The sequence below is a fragment of the Catharus ustulatus genome, chromosome 4, assembly GCF_009819885.2.
Source record: "Catharus ustulatus isolate bCatUst1 chromosome 4, bCatUst1.pri.v2, whole genome shotgun sequence".
Classification (NCBI taxonomy): Eukaryota; Metazoa; Chordata; class Aves; order Passeriformes; family Turdidae; genus Catharus; species Catharus ustulatus.
This window is the reverse complement of record NC_046224.1, coordinates 51,431,349-51,456,908: the sequence shown is the minus strand read 5'-3', so window position 1 is coordinate 51,456,908 and position 25,560 is coordinate 51,431,349. Positions and strand designations below refer to the sequence as shown.

Genomic DNA, 25,560 nt, shown 5'->3' with positions numbered 1-25,560 from the left:
GTATCTCCATGGGACCTCCTGAGCAGCAGGTTACTGACTGTTCTGTGTTGAGTGCATCTTTGGTGAAAGACATGTCTATGAAAAAATTTGTTTCCAGCAATTAAGTGTTTCATGTTCCTTTTGTTTAAAATTCAGCGTTTTGAAATGAAAGGTTTCCTACAGAGCCCTCGTCAAGATTTTGTATTTTGCCTTCTCTGGTGAGAGTGTTTGTACAATTTTCCTTTAAGAAGGAACCACAAACTCATCTCTCAAACCTGAACAAAGTCTCTGTACAGCTCCTTCAAAGGGCAAATCAAGGCTACAGTTCCTTGACTTCTCATTCCCAAGCACACATTACCTGAGAGGAAGCTCAAACACCCAGTTTGCTGCCTTTCTGAGTGAAAAAAGGAAAGAAGGAAGTAGTGAAAGAATAATCTAATAAATAGAAGAAACAAAGTGGAAGGGCTGACAATGAGATGTGGTACATATAGGGTGTAAAAAGCATTAAATCAAATTAAAATCTCTACCTCCAGCCATTTTTTCAACTTAGCTATTTTTGCCTACTGTCTTGGTGTGGATGATATTTCTGCTGCCTAACTTCTGTTTTGTTAAGAATTCTTCCAGTCAAGACTGCCCTACATGTATCTCCTCTCTTGCTTCTCAGCAGAGTTCTCCTGGCAGAAGTTTTGGTAGTTGGGAACCAAATAAGCAAGTATGAGGTGTTAATCGACTTTACTTCAGTAAGTTTAGAATACCTTGCAACCTCTTTTGGCACTATTTATGCAAGGTTTCAGCAGTTTACTTTTGGAGTAAATATTAAAGTGAAAGGAGCTACAGCGATGGTTTTGAATGTAGAGCATTATTTTACACCTCGTTAGGTCTATTTTTCCTACTAATACAGCCGTGGCAATTGGACAAGTGAAAGACTGATGGAATGAACAAAAGCAGTGTTCCTTTCCCCCGAGTATGCCAAATCCATTCTGTAAATGTGACATTAAAAAAAAAAAAAGGACCCCAAACCACATGGCAGAAGTCAGGCCTGAAAAACCAAGAAAACCTGCACTACAGCAGTTTGCACAAGCTCCCACATCTTTTACCTAATGTTTTCAGACACTAGAAGGATCATTTTTCCTTGTGCCGCTAATTTGCTGTTTTACTTAGAAGATTTTCTCAAGGAAGTACACAAAACAGTATAAATGTGGTTGGATGCTTTTCTGTTTTGAAAATTTGAAGTTTTTATAAATGTTGAAAACAACTTGATCTTGATACTTGGCAAGGCCGTTATTAATCTCCCTTAAGTAACAACTCTTGTTTCAGGATCTGCTGGTCATAGCAAAAGCTTATGCTGCAACATTTATGGTGGGGGAACTGTCCCAAGCACATTGTCTGAGGTGCCCTGTCAGAATAAATTGTGCAGGGGTGGAAACTTATTCTTACTCACAGCTTCACACAAGCTGCTGACTCTATGTCCAGAAGATTTAAGAGTACTTTTTCAGGAGTATCACACAGCGAATAGTTTGAGTGGTACCTCCCACCACTACCTGCATTGTGTCTCTGGCATCAGCTAAGTGTGAGTAAACCAGCACAAGAAACAAGCAATAATATGTGAACTGTTCACACAAAACCATGCACAGCTTTCACAGATGCATCAATACTGTTGTATATTTAGTGATACTCTATTTTGGCATAATAATGACAGTGTCAAGGCTTTTGAATGCCCTTTGGGTTTTTTCCCCTGTAGAATAAGCTTTGCAGTGCTACCACCCCTTCATACCCTGTTTTCTCTGCCTGCAAGACTAAGATATAGCTGCTGATACAAGATTCTAAAAGGCTTGGGGGTAATGGACTGAATTAAACATTCCTCTTCCAGCTGCTGCTGTTCACAACACTTTTGACAGTTAAAATACATCACACATTCTCTTGTCTGTTTAATATAAACAATTAGTATTTTAAGTCCAGAATCAACCCCAAATAGGAAGATCCAGACAGGCAGTTCAGATAGAAAACTAAGAAGTGTTCTAAATTTATATAAAAACAGTTTGCAGTCAGCTCAACCTATGCCTAATAAATTGTCTATTGCAGCACATCACACTGTGGAAGCTGAGAGACCAGTGGTTTGGCTTTTGAGGAAGACAGTTTCATTTTTCATCTCAAAATTATTTCAGCACAACTTTTTATCTGCAATTTTTAGTATGAAATATACAATGAAAGGGGAAAATCAAAATTAAAATATAATATTTTTGTTTTCATATAATTAACTCTTTGTATAATGAAACATTTTAGTCAACCCAAGTTCTCTTTTGGAGGAAAGCTTGTTTAGATGGAATTTTCCTTTTTGTCTCTTTTGGAATGAAGAGGTTTGAAATCAGAGACCTCATTAAATAAAGCAAAAAATTCAGCTTCTCTATAGGTTTACTTCCGTGAAGCTGAGGCAAACCTGAGATAACAAAAGGGCTTAAATGCAAACTCAACTTTAGTATACAGGCAACATGATGAGACTAGTGTCAATCTTTGTAATTTTAGGAATTCTAATATGATTATTACAAAAAGCAATTTGCTAAAATTTATTTAATTTCTTAAATGAGAGTATTTTTAATGAAAATGTTATAAACTGAAAAAGCTCCTCCTGACAAAAGGCATTTAGGATGCAATACTATTCAACTGTAAACCTCCTTTTTTGGGTCTAGACAATGTATAGCTCCATAGCACAGGGGAGGTAACATTTTGTACAATATTGCTTCACACAGATGGTCTTAAAATTCCATTTACCTAAAGTTTGTGGGGATGAGGATCTCTCTGGAAGCCTCTCTGTCAATTTTTCTATGTCAAAATCTAAGTATTTGCCTCAATACGAACCAGAAACAGGTATAGCTATCACTTAGGAATGAACCTTCTAGTTACTAGCATGGGTAAAATATCTGATAGGAAGCATTTAACTTCATTTCTGCTTGCCAGGGGAAAAGCTGAATGCTAGGTTATGAACTTTACATCAATGATTTTCCCTTCAGTCCTTTGCAATCATCAGTGGCAACTTGGCCCTGAAGGGTCTACAATAGTGCAAATAATGAATCACAAATAAACAACGTACCACCTTTTCAAAAGCAAACCAGGTAATTAATTTATTTTAAATCGAGACTTCCTCTAAAATTAAAAAGTCCCCTCAGCTTCTGCAGCCATCAACTCAGTTTGCACCTTTAAAAAATAATAGAAGCAGGGCACAGGGAGTAAAAATGAAAACAGCTTCAGGTTATTCAATTTCCTGTTTGTTTAAATTTGTCCTTCCTGACATGCAGATTCATCACACTCCTTTCCTGGTGACTACTTCATTAGATTAGTTTAGTTAGATATTCAGAGGGATTTTTATCCTCTGACTCATAAAATTCTTGAATTGCCCCAAGAATTTCCTGTGTCTGACTGGAATTTTATGTCCTTGTAGTTTTACTTGAAGTAGTTTTAGTTTGAAGAAGCTGCTAAATTGCTGTCTAAATTGCTCTGATTTTGAGGTCTTCAAACAGCAGATCAGGAGCCAGCTCCAAGCTCGATTCCTGCTTTTCAGGAAAACTGATCCGTGCCAGCACTTCACCTCTTAAAACTGTAGTCAGAAATTTTTTTTAGTATTTTTAAACTCTTCCTTTCCTGACAGTATTTCCCCTTGCTGCCCATGCCCTTCCCAGGTGTCCACTTCAGAGTATTTATCCAACTCCAAAACTGCACCCCGGTGGCTCAAAGTGCAGCCTGCAAGCAGTGCCATCAGGTTTTGATCACTCTCTTGCTATAAAGCAGAGAAGCTGAGGTTACGGCTATATCGGGCCATTTAGCAGTCGATGAGAAATGCCTTTGTAGATCCCTTCCCTGTCTTTTTTTTTGAGTCCTTTCTGAGGAGGGTGAGGGCTAGGTTAGGCTGGAGCCCTGGTGTGTGCTCCTTTTGAAGGGCTCAGCGGACTGAAGGTGATGCTTTGTGACATGTGAGCTGCAGAAATGCGCAGAGTGCTCGCAGTGCCAGCTCGGCTGCTCGCACAGGGCTCCGCCTGCCCGGGCTGCCCTGCACCACGGCTGCACGACCACCGACCCGTGTCTGTCCGTCTGTCTGTCTGTCTAGCCGTGAGGCTGCTTTCCCCCGAGTCCATTCTCTTATGGGATCGGCAGGTGGAGACAAGAACAAGGCGATGCGCGGTGCCGAGCCTGCCGGCTCCCCCCGCCTCTTCCCGGCGGCCGGAGCCCGTCCCAGCCGTGCGGTGCCGGCCCCGCTGCCCTCCCGGCGGGCAGGGGGGACACAGGGCTGGGCCATGGCCCGGGCACTGCAGGGGACACTGCCACGTCGGGATGGCCAGAGGAGGGGGCCCGGGAAACACGGACACCAAACAGCCATCAGCACTAGAGAAAAGAGTATCCAGAGAGCATCCATAGCTGATGTTGGGAATGGCAAGCTACTACTGTTCGCTTGGCTTTGAGGGAAGCGCCATGGGAGGCAAATCCGCATGAGTTTTCATTGAGTTGCTTGAATGCGTCGATGAGCGGCACTATCTGCATGTCCACTCCTTAGCATCTTGCCTCTCCAGTTTTCTTCTGTATCGGGTCCCATTTCCTTTTGCTGATTCTCTCTAAATATTTTATTTCTCCTCTTGTTTATTGCAACGTGTTTCTTTTCCAAGCAAATTACTCCTTTGTACGTGTTTCTTTACCAGAGTATTTTAAAAGAAAACAAGTGAGTTGGATCTTTATAAACCAATATAAAACATGCAGTGAGTATAACTGAACACTGTGAACATTTGCACTGTGCCTAATTACAAATGTTCATAGCTTACCTTGAAAGTTGCTTTCATTGTCTTGAACGCTTAATGTATGGTACTTTTGTTAAAGTTACTTATTTGAGTAAAAAATATAATAAAATGCTAATGGAGAAGGAAAAGAAGGCATAGAAGAAGCAGTCGTGAAAGGAATAGCACAGGCACAGAGAGTAAGAGACCTGTGCTGAGCTGACCTGTGCAGAAGCCATATTTGCGTTAATGCTTACTCAGTCTTTGCGATATTCTGGAGGCAAGCTGGGCGTTCCCCAACAAAGCATTAAAGGAGAACAGCTCCTCATGAGATTGATCTTAATTGCTTTGCTGTTTCTTTCCATGGACTGTGTTATGACGACATTGTATGGCTGTGAAACGGTTTCCTTTTAAAACCTTGATAGAAAATGTAACATTTAGGAGAATGGGCATGCTTTGCTCTAGAAACTGCAAGAGAAAACAAAAGGTGAACTTTACAATCAGAAATATTACCTTTTCCATTTCAATACTTTCAGGGTTTTTTGGTTTTTTTTTCAAAGTACAAAGTTTTCTACAGAAAACTTAAAAGAAGCATGTGTGAGCGTGTGTGCACATGTGTATTGTTTTTGCCAGGGTTTTCTGTGAAGAAACGCCTTTATTTTCTAGTACACATTATTACCTACCTTTTTTTGTTTGCATAAGAGGTTGTTAAAAAGATTTAAACCTCCCCCCAAACCAAGAGCTACTCCAAACAATCATTCATTTTTTTTCTTCTTTTAGGATTTTATATAGTGCCTGTAGCTTTCGCATTCTTTTATGCATGCGGCATAGTGTTCAGTTTTATGTCGCAGTCTTAGGCAGAGGGTAATGTAAAGTTACCCTGAGGCCTAGGGTGACAGAAGTACCTCAAAAGTCTACATAAAACTTCAGTGAGTAGATCTTGAGCTCCCCCTGAGAGGCAGGGCTACAAGGCTAGGTTGCTTGCAGGGCTTGATGAGTGTGTAGTTCGTGGTGGGATGTTTCTGTAGTGTGATGAAAATCCTGGTCTAGAAAAGTATCAATCTTAAGGACCAGCTTTGTGGATAAGCTATAATGTTAGGCAAAGAGGAGGGTTTTGTTCTCCTTGGTGGCATGAGAAGGAGCTATGCTCCACCTCTCCATATTCTCCTCCTGAAGAGTCTTGTCCTGTGGCCAAGTGGCCCTTAGAGACCTGGTGGTTTGAAGCTCTGTCTTCACTCTGCTTTCAGTGCTCTATTCTGTCAACCCTTGGCAGACATTGCCATCAGCTAACTGCTCCAGGTTTTTGCCCCAATCCTGACAAAAGCTTTCCTTCATGGCCAAGAAAATTATGTCTGGTTTTAGTTTGTGACCAAGATCCCTCCTAGATGTTCCTTTAATAAAGTAAACAGGAGAAAGGGAGTCTTTGTCTTTTCTATTTTTATTGATCTTTTGGGGGGTTTTGTTTGTTTTAATCAGTTTAGTAACTCTTTCCCTTGTTTCATAACTTTACAATTGAGACGAGAACCTATTTGTTCTACTGAAATGTCCGACAAATAGCTTGTCTGCTAGAGGGCTCAATACTGGAGTCACTAGTGAAGGAGGTTCATAGAAGGAATATAGCTGCAAAAGGAAGATGGTACAGGCTCTTTTAGAATTAAAATTAATTCAGTAACCTCTGTAGTTTCATTAAGCGTGTAGCTGAGTTCTGGCTCTTCTTTATGACCTTTATTTCCCAGACATGCATAACAATACTAAAAGGAAAATATTTCAACAAATAATTTGTGGATGTTCATTACTTGAAAGACACCATGACAAATTTTTCAAATATGTATTTCATCTGTGACTGCTGTTCATTTCAGTGCCAGATGTTGATTATTAAAAGTTTGCATTTACTGGGTGTTTTTAAACTTTCTCTGTGAACATACTGCATTAGAATTCCAATTTTATCAAATCACTTCCATCTAAGGCCTGCCAGCTCTATTGCTATCCTGATTTACTCATCCTCTATGAAATCTCTAGCTGTTTTAGTGAGTTGCACACATAACTCATTGGTATACAAATTTCAAGATATTTTGCAATATATACATTTGTTTTACCAATACTGCTTTTGGCGGGAAAACAAAAACAACTATTTGAAGTTGAATGCTTTGGACTGAGGTTATTAGGTCAACAGTAAATTTTAAAAACTATTTGAGAGATTTTGTGATGGCATTTTAAAATTATAGCTTAAGGTTACACTGCTTCACACAGTTCTGTTTGGCTCCTTTGATGCTGAAGATCTACAGCTGACTTATGTGTAAGATATATTTTTAAAAACATTAGCTGTGATTTAAAGTAACAAGAGACACTATTCAGATGAGGGGAGAAACCCGTCCTTTGGGAGGAAGTGAGTTAGGTTCAGTAGTTTTGTTGAACCTGAACCAAGAAAGAAACCATTAGTAACTCAATCTTTGTAAGAAGACATGAGGAAGATCCTGCCTACCTGTAGATTTTAGCAGCGACTTGTATATTCAGATGTCTAACATTGCAGAGGAAGATTCTAAATGAACCAGCTTGTATTTATCAGTATTTTAGACCACAGTGAAAGCACAAAGGAAGCAGTTGGGGCGAGAGCAGTATTGTGATAGAGTTATTAATTGCTAAAGAGAGTAGGTCCCATGCTTTAATTGCTCTAGAGACATCAGGGGCACTCTTGTTCTGAAAAATTTGGATGTCAAGTCAAATTGTAGACACTAAGTTTCAGATCTCCCTTAACAATAATTTTAAACAAATATAACCTCCTCCCACTAACAAGGAAATAAATCTGGATTGCATATGCTGCTTCATGGTAAGTTGTTTGGATGCTCAGAGTGCTGTAAAGGAAGAAAACAAATACCACCTTTATTCATGGCTTTCACTTTTTTTTATTTCCCAAGTGAGAATCATAAAGGAAAAAACAGATGGCGATTGTCTCATAAAAGCTGGTATTAGAAGTTCAGTTGTTTTGAAAAATTCCCTTCCCACACCGTTCTGCTACCACAGTATTTGCCTGCTGCAATAGTCCAACTTTGCTGTTAGAGACAGGTAGTTTAAAGAGAAGCCCTCTCTATACTTTTTCCTCCAAAATTAAGTTTCATTTTGTACTTGTATTGTTCCCTTCAACCCCTGCCTAGCTACCACTGTGGTGCTTTTTTGGCCTGGTCTGCTGAAAAACAGTACTGTGTTGTCCTTCTTGTGTCTGGTGCTGGAAAGGAATGGCCTTTTTTTTTCTCTGTTGGAATACATACCTAATGTGAAGCTGTTTGCTGGAGAACAAGAATGTTTCAGTGGCTGATTCTATTTCTAGCTACATTTGGGTAAATGACATGAACCTCCACAGAAAGGAGTGTTACCTGATGGTAAAATAATTGTTAGTAAGAATATTCATTATTCATTCATCATCATGGAGATATTAAGAAAAATAACCCAGTATGTTCTGTGCTAGCCAAGAAAAAAGCCCTATATCTGTACAGGCATCCTACATAATAGCAACATGTCACTTTGTAGTTCTACATTAAACTTTTATGTGAGAAGTTACAGCTGTGGATGCCTATGTCTTTCAGATTCTGTTTCAATAAACCTTTGAGAAAGAAAAAAGTGAAAGCCCTTCAGCTTTACAGCAGTTTCAAAGCAGAAGCTTTATTACCTTTTTTTTTTAAATCCTAATACACTTTATGTTTTTACAAAGGCATGGCTTCTCAGTGAAGATAAATGATGAGACTCTACCTTAAAAAGCCTTTGGGTTTTCATTAATCCACATTAGGTTAAAAGGGAATCAGAATTCTAAAAATACAGCACATCAGAGAAACAAGGTATTTTTCAGGTCAAGGTCCTCATTTCCATCTGGTGCCATTTGGTAGTTCTAACATCTTCCATCTCCCCCTACTTCTCCATCTGTAAATAACTCACTGAAGTAAATGCTTGGAATAATTACAGCAAAGAATGATAAAATGCAGGTTGAATTTAATCTCCTAGGGATCTAAAATGAAAAACAACCACAGACATCACAGTTATTGAAAAACTGGAACTCTCCAGTTGGCAGGTGTATGAAATGGGAATTATGTCAGAGTATTACATGCTTTGGGATTGCAGTTGTGCTGTTCAAAAAAATGTCAAAGGGCATATTAGTTAAGCAAAGGGGAAAATAGTCTAGCAGGGCTGATTTACAAAAGCAACCTGCTGTTTCACTTCTGCAAATAATTACAGATGCACATTCTAATGGTTAGATGTCTAAGTGGTTGCATCCATCTACTAGGAAATTGGAGATCTAACTATGATAAAATGTGTACAAACTTGCAAAACTGGAAGAAGGTTTGAGATGCTTCTAAAATTGTTCAGTCAGTCAGCAGCTGAACTACTTTCCAAAAGCTTATGAGAACAAAACGTCTTTCTTTTTTTTTTTTTTCGCATGTGGTCAGTCTTGCCCCAAGAAGGAATCCTGGAGTAGCCCACAAGATAAGGGTCTTTGGAGCTTCCTAGGTTAATATGAAAGAAATAATCTGCTCTTGTTGGAGTTTCATACCTGTATTAGGAATGCAAACCAGGGGCTGGACTACGGGCCCACTGTTTGTGCTTGCTGCCTTCCTCTGGCATTATAACTACTTTGGCATCTCAGTTTGACTGTTCAGTTTGTCAGCTGTCTGGGATTGCAGTTGTGTTTGCAGTTGTCCTGGTACTCACGTCATGCCAGTTGCCTGTATAGGTGCCCACTGTGGGTGACTTATTAGAAATACAGACTCAATCAGGTACCTGGAAAAGGAGGTTTGAAAATGAGAGAGAAGGTGCTGCTTCTGAATGATTTGAAGCTCTCTGCCTGGAGTGGCAAAAGCAGCATCCAGCATTGATTGCCAGACTGAACATTTCTCTTCCTCCTTGTCCTCCTCTGTTGCTGCCCAGGGCAGTGCCAGGCAAGAAAGCATTCTTTGACAAAGAAGCATAAAGCACTTCCTCCTCTTTCCCGGAATAGGTACCGTTATAAAAAAAAAAAATTCTGTTTTGGTGAGGGCATGTAGAGTGAATTTTAGAAATGCTGCACAGCTTTTACAAAATATTTGGGGGATGTCCTAGAAAGAGAAAGAATAGAGATGACTCTTTATGCATGACTCCGAGCAGCGTAAAATCCTCTCTGTTACTCATGCAGGATGGAGCGGAAAAGATTTGTCAGTAATGTTCAGTTTACACATGCTTTTCACTTAAATACTTGACAGAGGAAAGTTTCGTTGCTTTATTTAGTGAATTTTAGATCCAAGAAATGATAATTGTTGTATATGTGAGAAACTATTCATCTCTGTGTCTTGCTTATTAACTTACCAGAAACTGGCGCTTAGTACACAGTGGCCTGACTCCCATGCAAAAGGTTGTTGGAGTGAACACAAACACGACAGACTCCTATTTTAAATCCTGTTTATATTGCCAGTGTGATGCAAAGTGGCTGTGAATCTAAGAATGAAACCATTTAAAATGTCCATAACACAATAAAAACTGCTGGTGATTACTGTGTCATGCTGCCCCTCAAACTAAACTTTACATTCAAGGATAAATTTATTCACAAATCTTAGCTGCTGTTCACACACAAAGTGTGAGTGTCATTGAAGTTGTTCATTCATCTGGGAAACTCCTCCCACCCTCATCTTCTCTCTTGCAATGACCCTTTGGCCCTTTCCTCCAGAGGCTATTTCTTCATGGCAGTATGTTTTACCACCCTTCAAAAGATGGTCCAGCTCCTGCTGCCCATCAGATATGGGCTAGACTTGACAGAAGGCTGTCACCCAAGGAGGGTTGAGTGTCAGGACCAGGGCTTCCATCAGCACTCAGCCTCTGCAGTTATAAGGGTTGCTGTTTCTCTCAACTTGGCAAAAGCACAAGAGATCCAAAATGGTCATCTTCACCCCTATCTCTACAGGAGCATGCTCTTAACAAGTATAACCAGATAGCCTTCAAAGGTGGGCTGAAGGTTTAATGCACAGCTTAGAGCACCCTAAAATGTAAAGGCAGCCAACCATTTTGGAGCCTTACAGTGGGAAGGAGGCAGTAGTGGAGGGGCTGCAGGGAGGGAGACAGGTGAGGTTGCCTGGGGCCAAATGTTCCTCTGCTGGGCCATTTGCCACTTATATAGACAGAGAGTGTGAGGCTGGCTTTCTACACCACTGGGAGGTGCCTGATATGCAGGCAAGCAGACTACTGCTGCTACAGCTTGTTCCTGGCAGCTTTTGAAGTACACAAGATGGTGCAAGAAGGCTTAGCAAACTATCAGAAGGATTTTCCACCCTACCTCAGGAGAGGAAATGAGACTGCAAAAGGGGACTGATTTTCAGGTCAGTCTGGCTCATCAACTCAATGAGCATTTCACTTATCTTCCTCTCAAGGTCAACAGAATGACAGTGTGTCTCACTGTGCCCTTCAAGACCTTTTGTGTTCCAAGGTTTGCTCAGTTTTCAGTTAACCCTCATGGAATTAGTGGTGTGTCCTGGGAATGCTGGTGCCTTGCCTGCCATGTTATTCGAGAAGAGATGTCTTGGCAGGGAGTAAAAGTACTCACTGTAGAGTTCTGTTTCCTAGTGCCTCTCTTCAGGACCATATGTGGCAGTGGTGGATTGGAACATGTGTCACATGTAACATGAACTGACAGTCTAATCTGAAGTCACTCCAGTTGGGTACAAAGATTACTTTAGGAGAAGCTTGCCTGTTTATATAGGTTTCAGATGACTTCATTTTTAGAAGTGCATGGAGTGCATCCAAAGCAAATAATTTTTCTCTGGTGAATGGGAAGACTAAGAGGAGAAGTCCAGAGAAAGAAGTATGGATGGTCTTTCTTAATGTCAAAGCTGACATAAACACATCTCCTCCAAACTCTTCTCAAGATAATTTTCTCAGCAAGACACAGATTGCGTCAATCTCTGTGTTGCAGTCTTTGAAGCTTCCCCCTCATTGCTATAAAGGAGGCATCTTTCTCTTTGAGAATTTCTGTAGTCTGAAGTTTGCCTTCTTTAAAGGCTTTCACATGATCAGATGGTTGTTCCAAAGAGCTCTCTCTTTGGAATTCCTCTGCCATCACACAAGGGCAAACTGGTATGTCTGCTTTGCAAAACTATTAAATTTTAAAAAACCAAAAACCAAAAAACAAGCAAAAAAGACTTCATTGAAATATTCTGACTAGCTCTATGTAAGGCCTCAATTTTCATTAGACAGAGGCCTAGCTACGAAGATGACAAATGGTGTTGGAAAGGAGCTACCAATTAGGAAACATCAATTTTTCTGCCAACAGGATAACCTCTTTTACAAAATTTGTCATATGTTTACTCCTTTTCTGTTTGTGAAGGTAGTTGTTTAACCACAACATTTTGCATGAGGGGAAGGATTTATAAATTGTTTTTTTACAGTTAACATTGCTGCATTGTTTTGAGTTCCTGTTTTGCAAGATATTTTCCCTGTTCAGGGTGCTTGCTCCTCAGTCTGCCTGCTGTGTGTAACTCTTCCATTTGCAATAGCTGGGGAGAGGGGGATGGCTCTTCTTGTTTCTGCAGTAAGTTCTGGAAACAATTGTAGGGGTAGTAGACACCTTGGGAGCATAGGACTTGTGACTTGCAATGCCTTCAGGTAGCTTAGAAATTCTACTATATCTGTGTCCCAAAAAGGAAGAGAAACACATTTCTGAGAATTTCTTTGTTTAAAAAAATATGCTTGTTATGCTTACATCCTAATAAATCTTCTTCAATATTTAATAATCTAGGATACAACTGAAGAGATATAGATATTTTTCCAGTTTGCACATTTTCTTTACCTGCATTCAGAAAATTTGATTGTTTCCACATCTCCTTTTACTGTTAGAAAATTTTACTCACTTTTCTTATGGAAAGCTGTATACACCCTTTATTCGTCTGCATGCAGTGATTCACAGCTGCTGCTGTGTTTCATAATAGCTTATTGTAAGTTATTTTATGGAATCATCAGTAGCAAATACTCAACAAATATTAGGAGAAGAAACTAGGAAATTCTCTATTCTTGGGCATGTGTGTAGTACAGGGAGAGATCAAGAGCTGCCTGTGCATGTTGTATTTGGCAAGAGACTGAATGAGAAGCACAGATGGTTGGTGAGATTTCAGATGGGCACTGGTAGATGCTGACATGACCTTAAAGCCTGTCAGGTGCTTAATGTTGGAACCCTGCTTCAGGAAATGGAGAATTATGATGGCTTTTGAGGAGTGGCTGACAAGTTACCCTGTAATGGGTATCTTCTGGGTCACCAAATAGACCTGCCTAGTTGTTTACCTGCGTTGTGGAGAGGGAGAGACTTAATGTGGAATAGTTAAAGAGTGGAAGGTCATTATTTTGGTAAGTGACCACTACTGGAAGGTCATGTACACATATCATCATCTGGTATCAGGTCATGCAAGCTCATTTCTCAGCTATCAGCTGCTTTGAACATGTGCAATACTGAGTGCAGTTGTTTTATCCTGGGTGCAGACCACATGCAGATCATCCACTAGTGCCTAACATAGGCATAGTTATGGTTCCACCTGTCCATGTCTGATCTGAAGCACCCATTACTGTTTTGTCATGAGACGCAATAATAATCATCTCACTGCCTCTAATATGTGATGGTTCAGTGTCTGAACACATCCTTTTGGGTTTTCCTCGGTGAAGGCAAAGGTTAAGGCATGTTTTGGGGCTCTAAACTGCAATTTCCCAATTCATTTTTTAAAGTACCTTTATTGTGAAAGCAAAAGCATTTGTGTTCCATAAAGCCTTGCTGTTTATATTCAGGGTGGAATTTGTGGGGTTTTTTAAACTGGTGGTTAAAGCTGAATTGACTTATCTGGGACCTTTGTCGCCGAACTAAACTTCTATCACTGCTTGTGGGGTAATGCAGGAATCCCTGTGGAGATGGATGTTGGGCAGCTAGTGGCAGCTTAGTTCTTTCCTGTAAACAACTGTACTTGGCAGGGGGAAGTTTTCCAAGGTACCTAAGTGATTTTGGGTAAAAAAATCTCTATTTCATTATTTTCATGCTCTGGAGTGAGATAAACATTTTTCAAAGTGTGATTCTGTCCTGCTTTTTGCAATGCTATCTGCCACAAAGACACCCTCTTGTTTTACCTATCTTGTTTCTCTTTTCCAGGTTGGCCTTCCTTTTATGATGTGATCAGTCCCGATGCAATTTCTTTCAACGATGATTTTTCCTATGGGATGCATCGGATTGAAATATCCTGCAGTCAGGTTAGTTTATAGCACAGACAGACCATTCCGATGGCAAAGGCTGCAAAAGCCATTACAGTGTGCTGTACTTTCCTTGAGATTTGCAAACCTTTCAGTTCTATTAAATAGTAATAATTGTGAAAGAGCACAATGGGTTGTAGGTATAAAGGCTGGGTGGAACGAGCTGAAGGCACAAAGGGATCGTTGGAATGCGCATTGTTGTCTCGTGTGAGATTTAACAGAGCAGATGTAAATGGTTGGGCTCAGTGCTGAGTTTACAAAAATAGTCTTCCTGAAGAGGGTCCCTTCAAAGGAGCTCCTGAGCCGGAGCCTGTCCGACTGGCTCCACATGTGAGCAGTTGAGAGAAGTCGAAAGCAGTGGAGCGACTGTCTGTGTGCTGATTCCATCACTCTACATTATTGTGCATCCATGCTAACTCATTCCCAGCACTCATTTCCAGCACAGTCCTAATGGCTGCCTCAAATAATCCCATCTACCATAATAATGTAGTCAGTACTCATTCAAAACATGCCCAAATTTTCCGTTATCTGTCTTGTTCTACTTTCTCTCATCCTTTGTGCTGCCCTCCTTTCTGTGAAGGGAATGGCATAATCATTACCTAGCAGAGGGAGAAGCTGCTGCATTGATGTTCAGCAGCTGTAGCCAACAGCTTGCAGTCCTCTAGCTCCACATTCTCAAACTCCTCCTGAGAGAAACAGCGGCTTTGTTTGGGCAGCGGTAATTTGCTGTTCTTCCAGAGTTGTTGGGGAGATAACTGATTTTATTCCTGACAATATGCATCCTTACTAGTTCTCATTATATAAGGCTCAAAGTAAGTCTAGAAATTTCTCAAGAATATCCATTAACTTCTGTGTAGAGCGTTTGGCCCAATATGTTAATGACCAAATTAGCGTGTCTGCTAGTTTGCCATGTGTACTAAATAATTCTGAAGTTTTTACATGGATGTTATGCTGTATAAGATTAATTCAACACTTTGTGGGAATATCCACTTCCCTAAATTTGCTAGCAAGGTAGCAATGAGACTGCAGATTGGGAAGGTCATGCTTCACCAGTGGTTACTGGCATAATCTAAAATACAGTCCAGTCTCTTTAGCTCTGCTTAGTAGGCCTGAATAGTGCTAAAATCTTCTTACTGCCAACCTGCTGAGCCTGTATCTGCTGACACACTTCAGGAAATGGCCAGAGCTCCTGGAAAAGCCCAAGGAAGCCTGTGGTCAGGCCAAGGAATCTGGAAATGTCATTTACTGGTTACCAAACAAAATAGTGTTAGCAGACCTGAGACCAGCAATATTAGCAACAGTCACATGCAGACACCATAAAATCAAAGCAAAACTAAAATCAGAATATGAAGGAAAAAATATGACCAAGGTTGCTATATAATCCAATAGCAACTTCTTACGAGCTATTCCAACTTCCTGGGGCAATAACTCCACAGATGATCAAGTCACACAGGAAAATAGCTTGAGGAGTGGTGAGCATCTTTGCAGCCAGTGCTCAGCAAAGCTAATACTGTTCCATTGTGTATCTGCCCCTGGAGTGTGAATCAGACATGCAGCTGCAAAAAAAATGCAGTTTTACTGCAACCTGCAAAGCAGTGGGATTGATATGACAGACCTTGGTAGAACCAAAGAGAAATACCATCTCCCACACCTAAAATCTTACAAATCCTTTGCAGATGAAAAAGTAGTTGATTTTTCTTTAAAAGTTCTTCCCACCAGTCTGAGAGAATAAGAGAAATCTTTTTTAATGTTCTTCATTACTGAAAGTAAACACGGGGGGAAAATCACTGTAATATTAATCAAATACATCCATGGGGTTATCCTAGAAATAACTTTCACAGTTTTTGGAACACACCCTGGGTGTATTTAAATGGTCACTAATGACAGGTGGAAGTTAATACAAATAGAGTTGAGGAATACTGTAAAACTGCTTTCGTATAATTTTTTTCCTCTGTCCTGTTCAGGAGTCCTTTTCCCTGTGGTTTCCCTACCTACTAGTTTTACCTGGACTAATCAATGAAGTTCCATAGTCACAAGAGTAGTGTTTGCACACCAATAGCTTGGACTTTCAACTACAGCAGCTGACTGCAAGCTGCTTTCCATGCCTCCCAGCAGCATATTAGAACCAGGAGGCTTGGGAGATCCAAGCATACTGACAGTTAGCAGTGACCCCCTCCCTTTCCTGCTCCCCAGCACATACTTGGAATGCTTTAACCGTTTCACTGTCCAATTTCATTCTGCCAAATATATTTATATGCAAGGCTGCAACAGATAATTGTTTCTTTTTCAGAGGCTCTGCAGGCATGTATATATGTCCTAGAAAAAGTGGTCAGCACCTATTATGTGAGGGGAGGACAGTAAAGTCAATTCATCCTTTGTACTCTCAGCTGAGTGCCGAGTTTCTTATACTGTGATACAAAGGACTGAAATACATTTCTGTTTAGGGCAGATGAGTTATAGAGTCCTCTGTACAGAGAGTCTCCACATAAATTTTTGGTGAGGGGTAATCTCAAAAGGTAACAAATTTTGCAGTAATTCAATCCTGGAGTGATTCTGCCATCACAAAAAGGTGTAATGAGACTACCTTGGACTCTCACACAGCTTCTCAGGTTTTGTGAGGAAAACCTTTTTGATAGATTGTCTTTGTAGTCTGTGTGTGAATATATTACTTCTACAGACCATTTCTCTCGGCAGTTTCTCTTGTTCTGTTTCTATCCAGTAGAGAGGGAATGATTTATCTTTTGTTAAATGTTAGTCTGGAAAAGATCTGTTTAACACTTCCAGACAGGAGGTTTTGAAGCACTCTTAGTTGAGATGAGATGATTTAATTAGGATGCTGAGCATTTAGAAAAATACTTTCTCTGGGACACTTACTTTTTTTCCCCCTCCAAAGGTATGGTTATAGTCAGGTGAAATGCTTCATTGTTAGATACCCCAATTTCAGAAACAGCTCAGTTTTTTTGCACATACTAACCTGAAAAAGGCCTTCAGTATAAAGGAAAATGATAAAAAGAATAAACAGATAATGGAGGAAAGGATGGCAAGACAGCAGTCTTTCACGAAGAGGACTTAGAGCTTAGTTTTCTCTAGGTCACATTCAACTTCCTTTTACTTATTTCCCATGTTTTCTCTTCCTTTCTTACAAAGCTTAGCAACTTCTGCTTAACTCAGTCATGCATGCCATTTTCTATTGCCTGTGGGAGCTCATTCTGCTGATACCATAGGCTAGAAGCCATCAGCTGTTATTGGAATCGTTGCTGGACTGTCATGGCTGTCTCAATTACACTTCTTCAGGAGCAGGGATCCTGCTGTGGGATGTGTCTGCATGGGTGCAACCAACAGGTGGGAGCACTGAAGCTTCACATGTCTACTGCCCTGCTCCTGAAGGCAGTGAACATTATTGTTTCAGCTGTCATTAAATGAGCAGGGTTTCTGTCCCACCTAGCTGGTGTAAGAGCCTCCCCAGTCTATTGAGAAAGTTTAACCTGGAGGTGACTTCTACAGACTCCTTTTCTGCTGCTTTGGTGAGTTAAAGGCCACAGCAGCAGGAGAACATTAGCAAAACATTAACTGCAGGGTAGAGATTTGCCATCACAAATTCACTCAGAGTTTGGAATAATCACTATTGCCTTTCTGTATTTGGAATACTATGAATTAATTAAATGTTAAGAATAATTTGCAGTCTTTAATTTTTACTGTCTGACTGTGAGCCCATGAGCAGGTCTGTGATCTCAATTACATCATTCCACCTCTCACTGAGATCTGCTATTGACTTGAAAGGCTGAGGCTCTTTGGTAAAGCAGCATGACTTTCCTGTTCAAGATAAATATTTCTCCAGTTCAAGGTTTTATTTTTCTGTTTCTCATGGCAGACTGTAAAAATGAACTTGTGGAATTCTAGTGACTAATTACAAGAAGTTCTTATTATCCAGATAAATTGTCAGCCATAATGTGCAGTGATAGTAATCTTAATTTTTGAATAAGGATCAGCAGGGTTAACTTCTTCAAACTTGTAAAGGAGGCATTGTAAAGCAAAGGACTGTTGCCTTACAGACAGCATCAGTAGTGTTCACCCTGAATAGCACTGCAAGTATTTGGGTTTGATTCATACAGAGCAAAAGTGGCAACAGACCATTCGTACTTTCGTTTTTCTTACAAAAAGCAAAATTCGGCATAATTTATAATTACTCCCAGACAAAGATTATTAATTAAGAAATATTTTACATATCTGCACTACAGATCTTTTTCAGTCACCTGTCCGTATCTTATATATAGTATAGAAATTATTATGAGGTGAGTAGGCTGAGCTCCATCCCCTCCAGGGACAGAAGTTCACCCAGAAGGATCTTGATGCTCAGAAGGGTGCCAGTCTATAGAAAGGGAAAAAAAAAATACATGTGAGAACACACTCTAAAGAATATCTTTAGTGCTTTAGGTCCTTGCCAGGATTGCCAACAGGATTAATGTTTTTTAACCAAGAGGTGTTGCAGAGTGAGGAGAGCCCAGAGCTGAAGCTGTCCTTTTCTTACACAGATATTCTTACAGCAGTAAGTGAAACATGGGCAGTGCTGTCCTCTCCAGCATGTTTTCAGCTGTGTTCCTGCCATGAAATCATTACAGAAACAGGCAGCTCCTCAGAGATGGTGGTCCAACCAAGAATATGAAGTGGTATGACAGGAAACACCCAGGAAATTTGGGCTTGGAGTCTTAGGCGCCTGTGGTATCTCAGAAGATCATCTTCCTGAATCACTCCTGAAAATAAATCTAAATTGCACATCCCACTTGAAAGGGTGATGTAGGCACCGGTGCACTCCTTGGAAGCAGCTGCTAGTCATTGCTTAACCCCACAGTGATGCCATTGAGCGGCACACAGACACAGTGATACTCTATTGTGTTTTGTTTCAGTGTGGTGCTCACCTGGGGCATATTTTTGATGATGGACCTCGCCCAACTGGCAAACGGTACTGCACAAACTCTGCTTCATTGTCTTTCAAGCCAGCAGACAAGAACAACGCTGGAGAAGGCAGCGGTAATGCCAGTCCTGCCCAAACAGGCAAAGCTGAGCTGTAGGATGAAGCAAAGCCTGCAGAAAACTGCATTGATCCCACACAGCTTACAAGGAATGTTTTCTAGTTTTCAAGTTGCCTGCTCTCTTATATCCTAAGAATGTTCAAATGTATTAAAGCATTTTGCACCATTCTTCTTCCTCCTCACCTTTTCAGAACTGAGGCCTTGCCTGTCAGTGCATTTACTGTATAATTGGATTGAAAAAGTTATTGACTGAGTCCACAGGTTTTCTTTTTTCTTCTTTTCTTTGAGATTGCATTCGAGAATCTTTAAATTGAGAGGCTTTAACATCATAAGTTATTAGTTTCTTCTTAATACTTCGTTAGTCTAGATTTACGCACTATTCCTTTTTGCATAGGAAATGGGACTTGTGTTTATCTCCAGTCTATAGGAAACTTCTGGGCATAAGAAAATCCTGAATTCCTAGCACATCTCTGCTTTGTTCTGACTTGTGAGGCATGCAGCCTTTGGTCTTATGTACTCAACCATCTCCCAGCATCAGCCGCACCTTGCAAAAACTTGTAGCTATGGCTGTTCCTTCCCAACTGAAAGAGATGGATGAGATGTTAAAACCATCCTTTGGCTAATTTACTGCCAAAATTTCAAGGGTGTGGTTGAGAGGATATAAACATTGTCTCAGCATCTGTGTTTCCCCTTTGTTTGGTATTTAAATCAAGGTTTTAACTAGTAAGGCTCACTTTTGCAGGCTGCTAATGAGGCTTTGTCTGTTCGTGAGGCCTGTTCAACAAATGCAATGCAAATCTGAATTAAAGTTGAAATCTGCAGGGGGTAATTATGTGGGCAAGTGCAGAGATAAACTTGAAAAGTGAAGTAGATGAAGGATGACACTGGGCTCTTTATCCTGTCAGTTGCTACAAGGATTCAGAAACATGACAGTTTCTGCTAGAAAGAAGTTTAGGAATGAATGCAGTGGAAAGAGGGAGACCCTCCTGACGTATTCAGTTTTAAAGATTAGCTGGTCTGGATGCATACTGCATACAAGATCCAGTCTTTAATTTGTGCAAATTATTGTAGGACATGAGTGACAGCATTGGTATAAGAAATTAATTTGAAAAAAGCCTGTCACTGTTCCAGAAATTTTCATGTAGCAAAAATCACTGTCCCATAAGATGTTTTTCACAGCTGCTTTTTGCTTTTGTTGAATAACTCTTAGAATTGTGCATAATACTGTTCTTTAAGCTATACTGTTTAGTATTTGCTAACACCACTTTGCCTTTAAACACTGAGAGACTTAATGAATACAGTATTTACTTATACTAGCAAACTTAGTGACTAACATGTTTGGATCCAATTTTATTTTTAGTAGGAACAAAGCAACCACTGATTTTTATGGAAGCAGGATTGAGGTTTTTATGTCAGTGATAATAAACATATTATCTGAAGTTCAAACACCCTCCAGTTAAAATATAGTTACTGTGAAAGCATATGGAATGATCATAATTGCCTTTTTTAAAGCAACATTAGAAAGACATGAAAAAACATTAAAAAGGCAGCATCTATAAAAATGTGGTACATATATGTGGTTTAATTCCAGATTGCTGTTCGATTTAAGTATTATCAAATTTCAGTATATTCCTGCCTTATGTTAAAGAAATATATTACTTAAGCTTCAGAACACAGTAATGTATGCTGTCCTACAGGAGATTTATTTTTGCAGGATATGGAATGCAATGAAATGAATCAATATGGTGAGGTGTATGTGATCTCTGGGAGTTAGATCATTTAATATAGGAAATGCATTGTTCTCGTGCACGAGCTATACCATAGCATAGTGCAAGGTAAGACAGATTTTTTTTTATTGCTCTTAGAAGATGCTAGTAAGGGCTAGTATTGAACCCTCCAAATTTGGTTCAGTCTGGTGATGATCATGACAGAGGAAACTTGGGAGCTGAGCACAATGTATAGAATAATAGAATATTTCTGTATGTTTATATTTTGCACTGTCTAGATGCTTATAAAAACTGAATGCAAACTGTGTAGAAATAGAAAACTATATTTTCTGATATCTCTATTTTACTCAGATGTTTAAATAAGATACCTTAAAATCATGTAAGTCACACTTTATTTATATATACTATATATATATATATAAAATTGCACATGTTTTTATATATATATACGTACACACACATATTATTTGAGTATAATTTTAGCCTTCTGTACCTTTTTAATAACAAAAACCTTTCCATAAGAGGGTTCAATACTTTTAAGAAATCAAATATACATTTTTCAAGTCAAATTTGTTTTCATATATTTGCTGTACACAAATATAAAATAAATTTCTTTATAAATACTTCTGCTTCCTTATATATTTGGTTTTATGTCACATTTCTACATCCTTCACTGCAAGATGTCTTAGGGAATGCTTTTACTTTGCTTTCCCCTAACTTACTGTGAATATTATACATACAGTGCCTTATCTCCAGCAGGTTTCTGGCAGGGACACAGCACTGCAGGGTACCAGGTGTCCTTGCACCTACCAGCTCTCAAGAGACTACCACAAACACCCAGCCCTCAGCAGAGCACGGAAATGTTTAGAGAAAGGCTCAACTTTAACTTAGCAGAAGTTTGAGCCTCTTCAGAAAGATTCAGTATGGGATGCGGTAAGTTGCAGGCAAGCATGTCATAGGAGCCCTGCAGTGCCCAGGCTCCATCTGCAGTGGAGAAATGTAGCTGGTAAGTAGGTTTCTGCCAAAGTTTCATCTCCAAAGATGCAGGTTTGGAGTATTGTACAGGCAACAGGTTATTGCCACTTGCTACATCAGCCCTGCAGCGGGTTTTAGAAGGTAAGTGTAAGGGAGGGGTAGGAGTTGCAGGCAGTTTTTAAGCTGGCTTCCATGTTCATGTTTGTGGGAACCAGAGAGTTACATCAAAATGAAATCCCTTGCTAATCATTCTCAAACCTTGTCAAGTGTCTAGATGACACACTGCACACTTGTTTGCAAGTTTAGTATGATCCCTGTTAGTTCAAAAACGAGTCCCTTGGGACTCTGTGTCCCACCTATTCCATCTCAATACTGTAGTAGCTTGATATGTCTTAAATGAGGTACTAACTTGTACCCTCTAGAAAGAGGTGCAGAGCTGGATGCCCTGTGGTGGCTTTGCCCTGTGCTCCCAGCAGAATCTGACCAGTCTGTCAGCACTCAGAGGTGCTGTGCCAAGGCAGACCTTCAGAGGCATTCAGTCCTTTGGCTGGTGCTGTCCTGGCGGCAGACACGGGGGATGGCTCTGGGCTTCAGTCTAGCTCAAGGCAGGCTGTGTCTTGCAGTGCGTGGCATGCAGTTTTTCTTAACACATATGTGTACCCCACCACTTCAACACCAGCGAAATTTCTAGTAAGAGACACTCTCCCAGCTGCTCCTGGTGTTCACCAGGGTGCCCCAGCCACAGGGTGTGAGAAGCAGTGGTGGCAGGATCAGCCACACGAGGCCAGTTAACCATCTGCTTTGAGGTTCTCCTATTGTTGTAGCTTTATGCCTTCCATATATAAAAGGCACTTGAATCATAAGCCTTTTTCACAAGCTCTATCAGATCTCATACAGTAAAACAAACCCCCAGTGTGTGTATATGAAGTACTTAAAATTGAGGCCTTACCACAGTGACTACAGCTCGTAAATAAGACATCCTAAGTCAGGGTTTCTGTTGAGGTGGCAGCAAAGAAGGCATTGTCCCAAACATGATGCCAAGTGGATGAGAATGCTGGTACTCAATGTACTAAATGGTCTCAGTCTTATTTCAGTTTACCTTGTTTTGCAGTCCATTTACCCAATTGAATTTGTGTTAGACCTTCTCTAACAGAATTTGTTATACATATTCATTTTTTCTTATCATTTATTTTGTTACCAAATATCTGTGGTTAATGTCACTGCATAGCCAGCAGTCCTCTTGTCTGCACGGTCTGGGAGGGAATGGGAAATAAACGACACAGGCTACTTTTCTGGTCCTTACTCAGCATTTCAAGATTATTCTCTCTCTTTTCCTATCCCTGAAGGAATTTAAGGATGAAAACAAAATGGATGTTTGCACTTTCTGCATTCCAATCAGTGTGTTCTAGTCTCACTTGTTTATAGAACGAATCGCAGAGTTTTCAACGGCACCAGAAGCAAATTTGTCAGCTTCCGACTTCAGTATGACAAAATGTTGCTTAGCACATGGGGAAACTGGACTAATACTTCTTGTTTTATTGACTATTAAAATGAGGCCACCTACAGGTCCCACAATAAACCTGCAAAAATGTCTAATCCTGCTTGTGTGAAGACCTGCATTCCAGTCTGGCTTGATCCCGCTTTGTTGAAAAGAGAAGTCATACACCGCAAAGCCTGACGAGGCTTTTCAGATCAAAGCCATGACAGCAGCCAACAACTGTCTTCCTTTTACAGTTACTTAAAAAAAACCAAAAGTGAGATAATATTTGTAAACATGTCCCAGTGGAATAGCCAAACCACAAGCAGTGCAGGCAGGTGACACTCTGAAATCCCTATACTTAGGCTACTGGTGTAGTATTAAGTGCACTAAACAGAAAGGTCTCCGTTACATCCACATATTTTTGGGATTGGGACCCACTTGATCAGCCCAAATTAAGCAGGAAAAATAAAGAAATCTTTCCCAAAAGTCTCCTAGGACTTGCAGCCAGTCTTCTTGGACATTTTGTTTAGCCAATATAGCCAGCAGAAAAGAGAAACAGTTCTGGAAAAGAAAAGACGACATGCGTCCATTTTCGAAGTCCTGCTCACTCTCGTTAGACAGCTTGCAAACAGTTAAGACATTTCACTCTGCAGATGTCTTAGCCAGTGCGCTCTCAGTGTTGCTCTCTATAGTGTTCCAGACAATGGTACATTATTCTTTTCTTTTCACAGTGGAATAAAACCTGTCTAAACTGTGGCTTCGTCTTGTCTTGGACCTTGTACTTCTCACTTTTTGTATGCCCAAGTGAAAGGAGTATCTGTTCCCCAAAATACAAACAATTGCCTGTTGGCAATGTAAGAACCATGACAAGTTGTATGTGCCCACCTGCTGGGAAAAGTAGCAGTTCTTTGGAAAAGCAAATAAAATGCATCTTTGTTGGCCTCTTAAAGAGGACAAGTTGATTTCGTGTGTGGGCTAGTTAATGTTCATGTTTTTCCAGGCTGCCCTAAAGCCCTTGTTCGTACATTTCTAGTATTGTCTCTTCCAGTTTACAACTTTATTATTGTATGTTTCATAGAAACACAAACATCTGGAGAACATCCTCAGGTATAACTGCTGGGCAGTGCAGAAAATATCTGGTGTGATCTGAAACAGCTTTTTCTTCCCATGAAAGTACACCTCTGGGACTGGGAAATTTCAAAGGTCAGTAATGGTGTAGAGATACTTTCACCTCCAGAACTCCACATTTGCCCTCGGTCTGTAACAGCCAGCATCCCTGGTGATTTCCTAGTTGTTCACTGGGGATTTTTTTGTGAAATTATTTGGTGCTGGGACTAGTTTACAAAAATCACTGTGGCAATGCTACAACTGGAGAAGAGATTGAATTCCTCACCCTAAGAACAGTTGGTTTCCCTCTAGAGATCAGTCAGGAGATGGAAGGGTACATGGAGGGTAGGAAAAGGGAAAAGTAAGTCGCATTTTGCCCCATGCTGTTTGCACCTCTGATTCACCTTAAACTGCATGGATTTCCATCATGGCACTGTTAAGATCACATTTAACTCAGGACAATTAAAATAACACAGACTTGTGAAATGCTGTAAAAATTCTTAACCTCATTCTGGTATGTGTCTAACATCCCTGACTTTAGTGAAACAAACCTTCTATAAATCTGAAGTGATAGAAAGAACTACTGGGAAAGGTTTCTCAACATACTTGAGATAAAATACTTTCAAGAATCCTTAAAATCTTTGACAGGAAGAAGAGGCCTTTGGAAAATCCTACTCCCGAAGTAACTAGTATATGTAAGTCCTAAAAGCCGTGGACCATATTCTCAAAAGAGAGGTCTGTACCACCAAAGCCCAGCACTGCTGACTCCTCAGTGAGCCAGTGCCCCGGCTGCCTCTCTGCATGCACCCCCACTGCTCTGCTTTCGTGCCTCCCTTTACATGCTGCAGAAGATAGTTGCAATCACAGTAGTTTCATACACTTTTGCTACTTGAGCCCTGTCGTACTGGATTTAGGGAAAGGTGATCATTTTATCTTGTTCCTAGTTTGAGCAATTTCAAGGGAAGAAAATCCAAACAGCCATTTTCCCCCCGCCCAAAGCTGAGAAAAGTCCAAACAGTATCTGGAATTTGTTGTCTTTATGTTGTGAACTTCAGCTTTGTGGGCTACCACCAGTCCCAGCAGTCACCAGTGACCATGAATTCAGCATTCTCTGTTGACAAATTACAATTTTATCTTTGTTTGGCTAGGGCTTTTAGTAGCCTGCCAACTCAAAACCATTGCCTAATATATCATTAGAAGGCAAATATGTTCCTGTGTGTGTCTGTGGCATATAAGCAGCCTCTACTACAGCCTGAACACTCCAGCATCCT

At 40.3% G+C, this 25,560-nt stretch overlaps 1 protein-coding gene across 2 annotated transcripts in view; it reads left to right on the top strand.

Moving 5' to 3' along the window:
• Positions 1-21,350, top strand: part of MSRB3 (methionine sulfoxide reductase B3) — a 79,979-nt gene extending 58,629 nt beyond the window's left edge. For both annotated transcript variants that reach the window (XM_033059050.2, XM_033059049.2), the window contains 2 exons: positions 13,873-13,970; positions 18,875-21,350. In XM_033059050.2, the coding sequence (XP_032914941.2) occupies positions 13,873-13,970; positions 18,875-19,039 (263 nt within the window). In that variant the 3' untranslated portion in view covers positions 19,040-21,350. The remainder of the gene's footprint in view (positions 1-13,872; positions 13,971-18,874) is intronic.
• Positions 21,351-25,560: the final 4,210 nt, after the last annotated feature.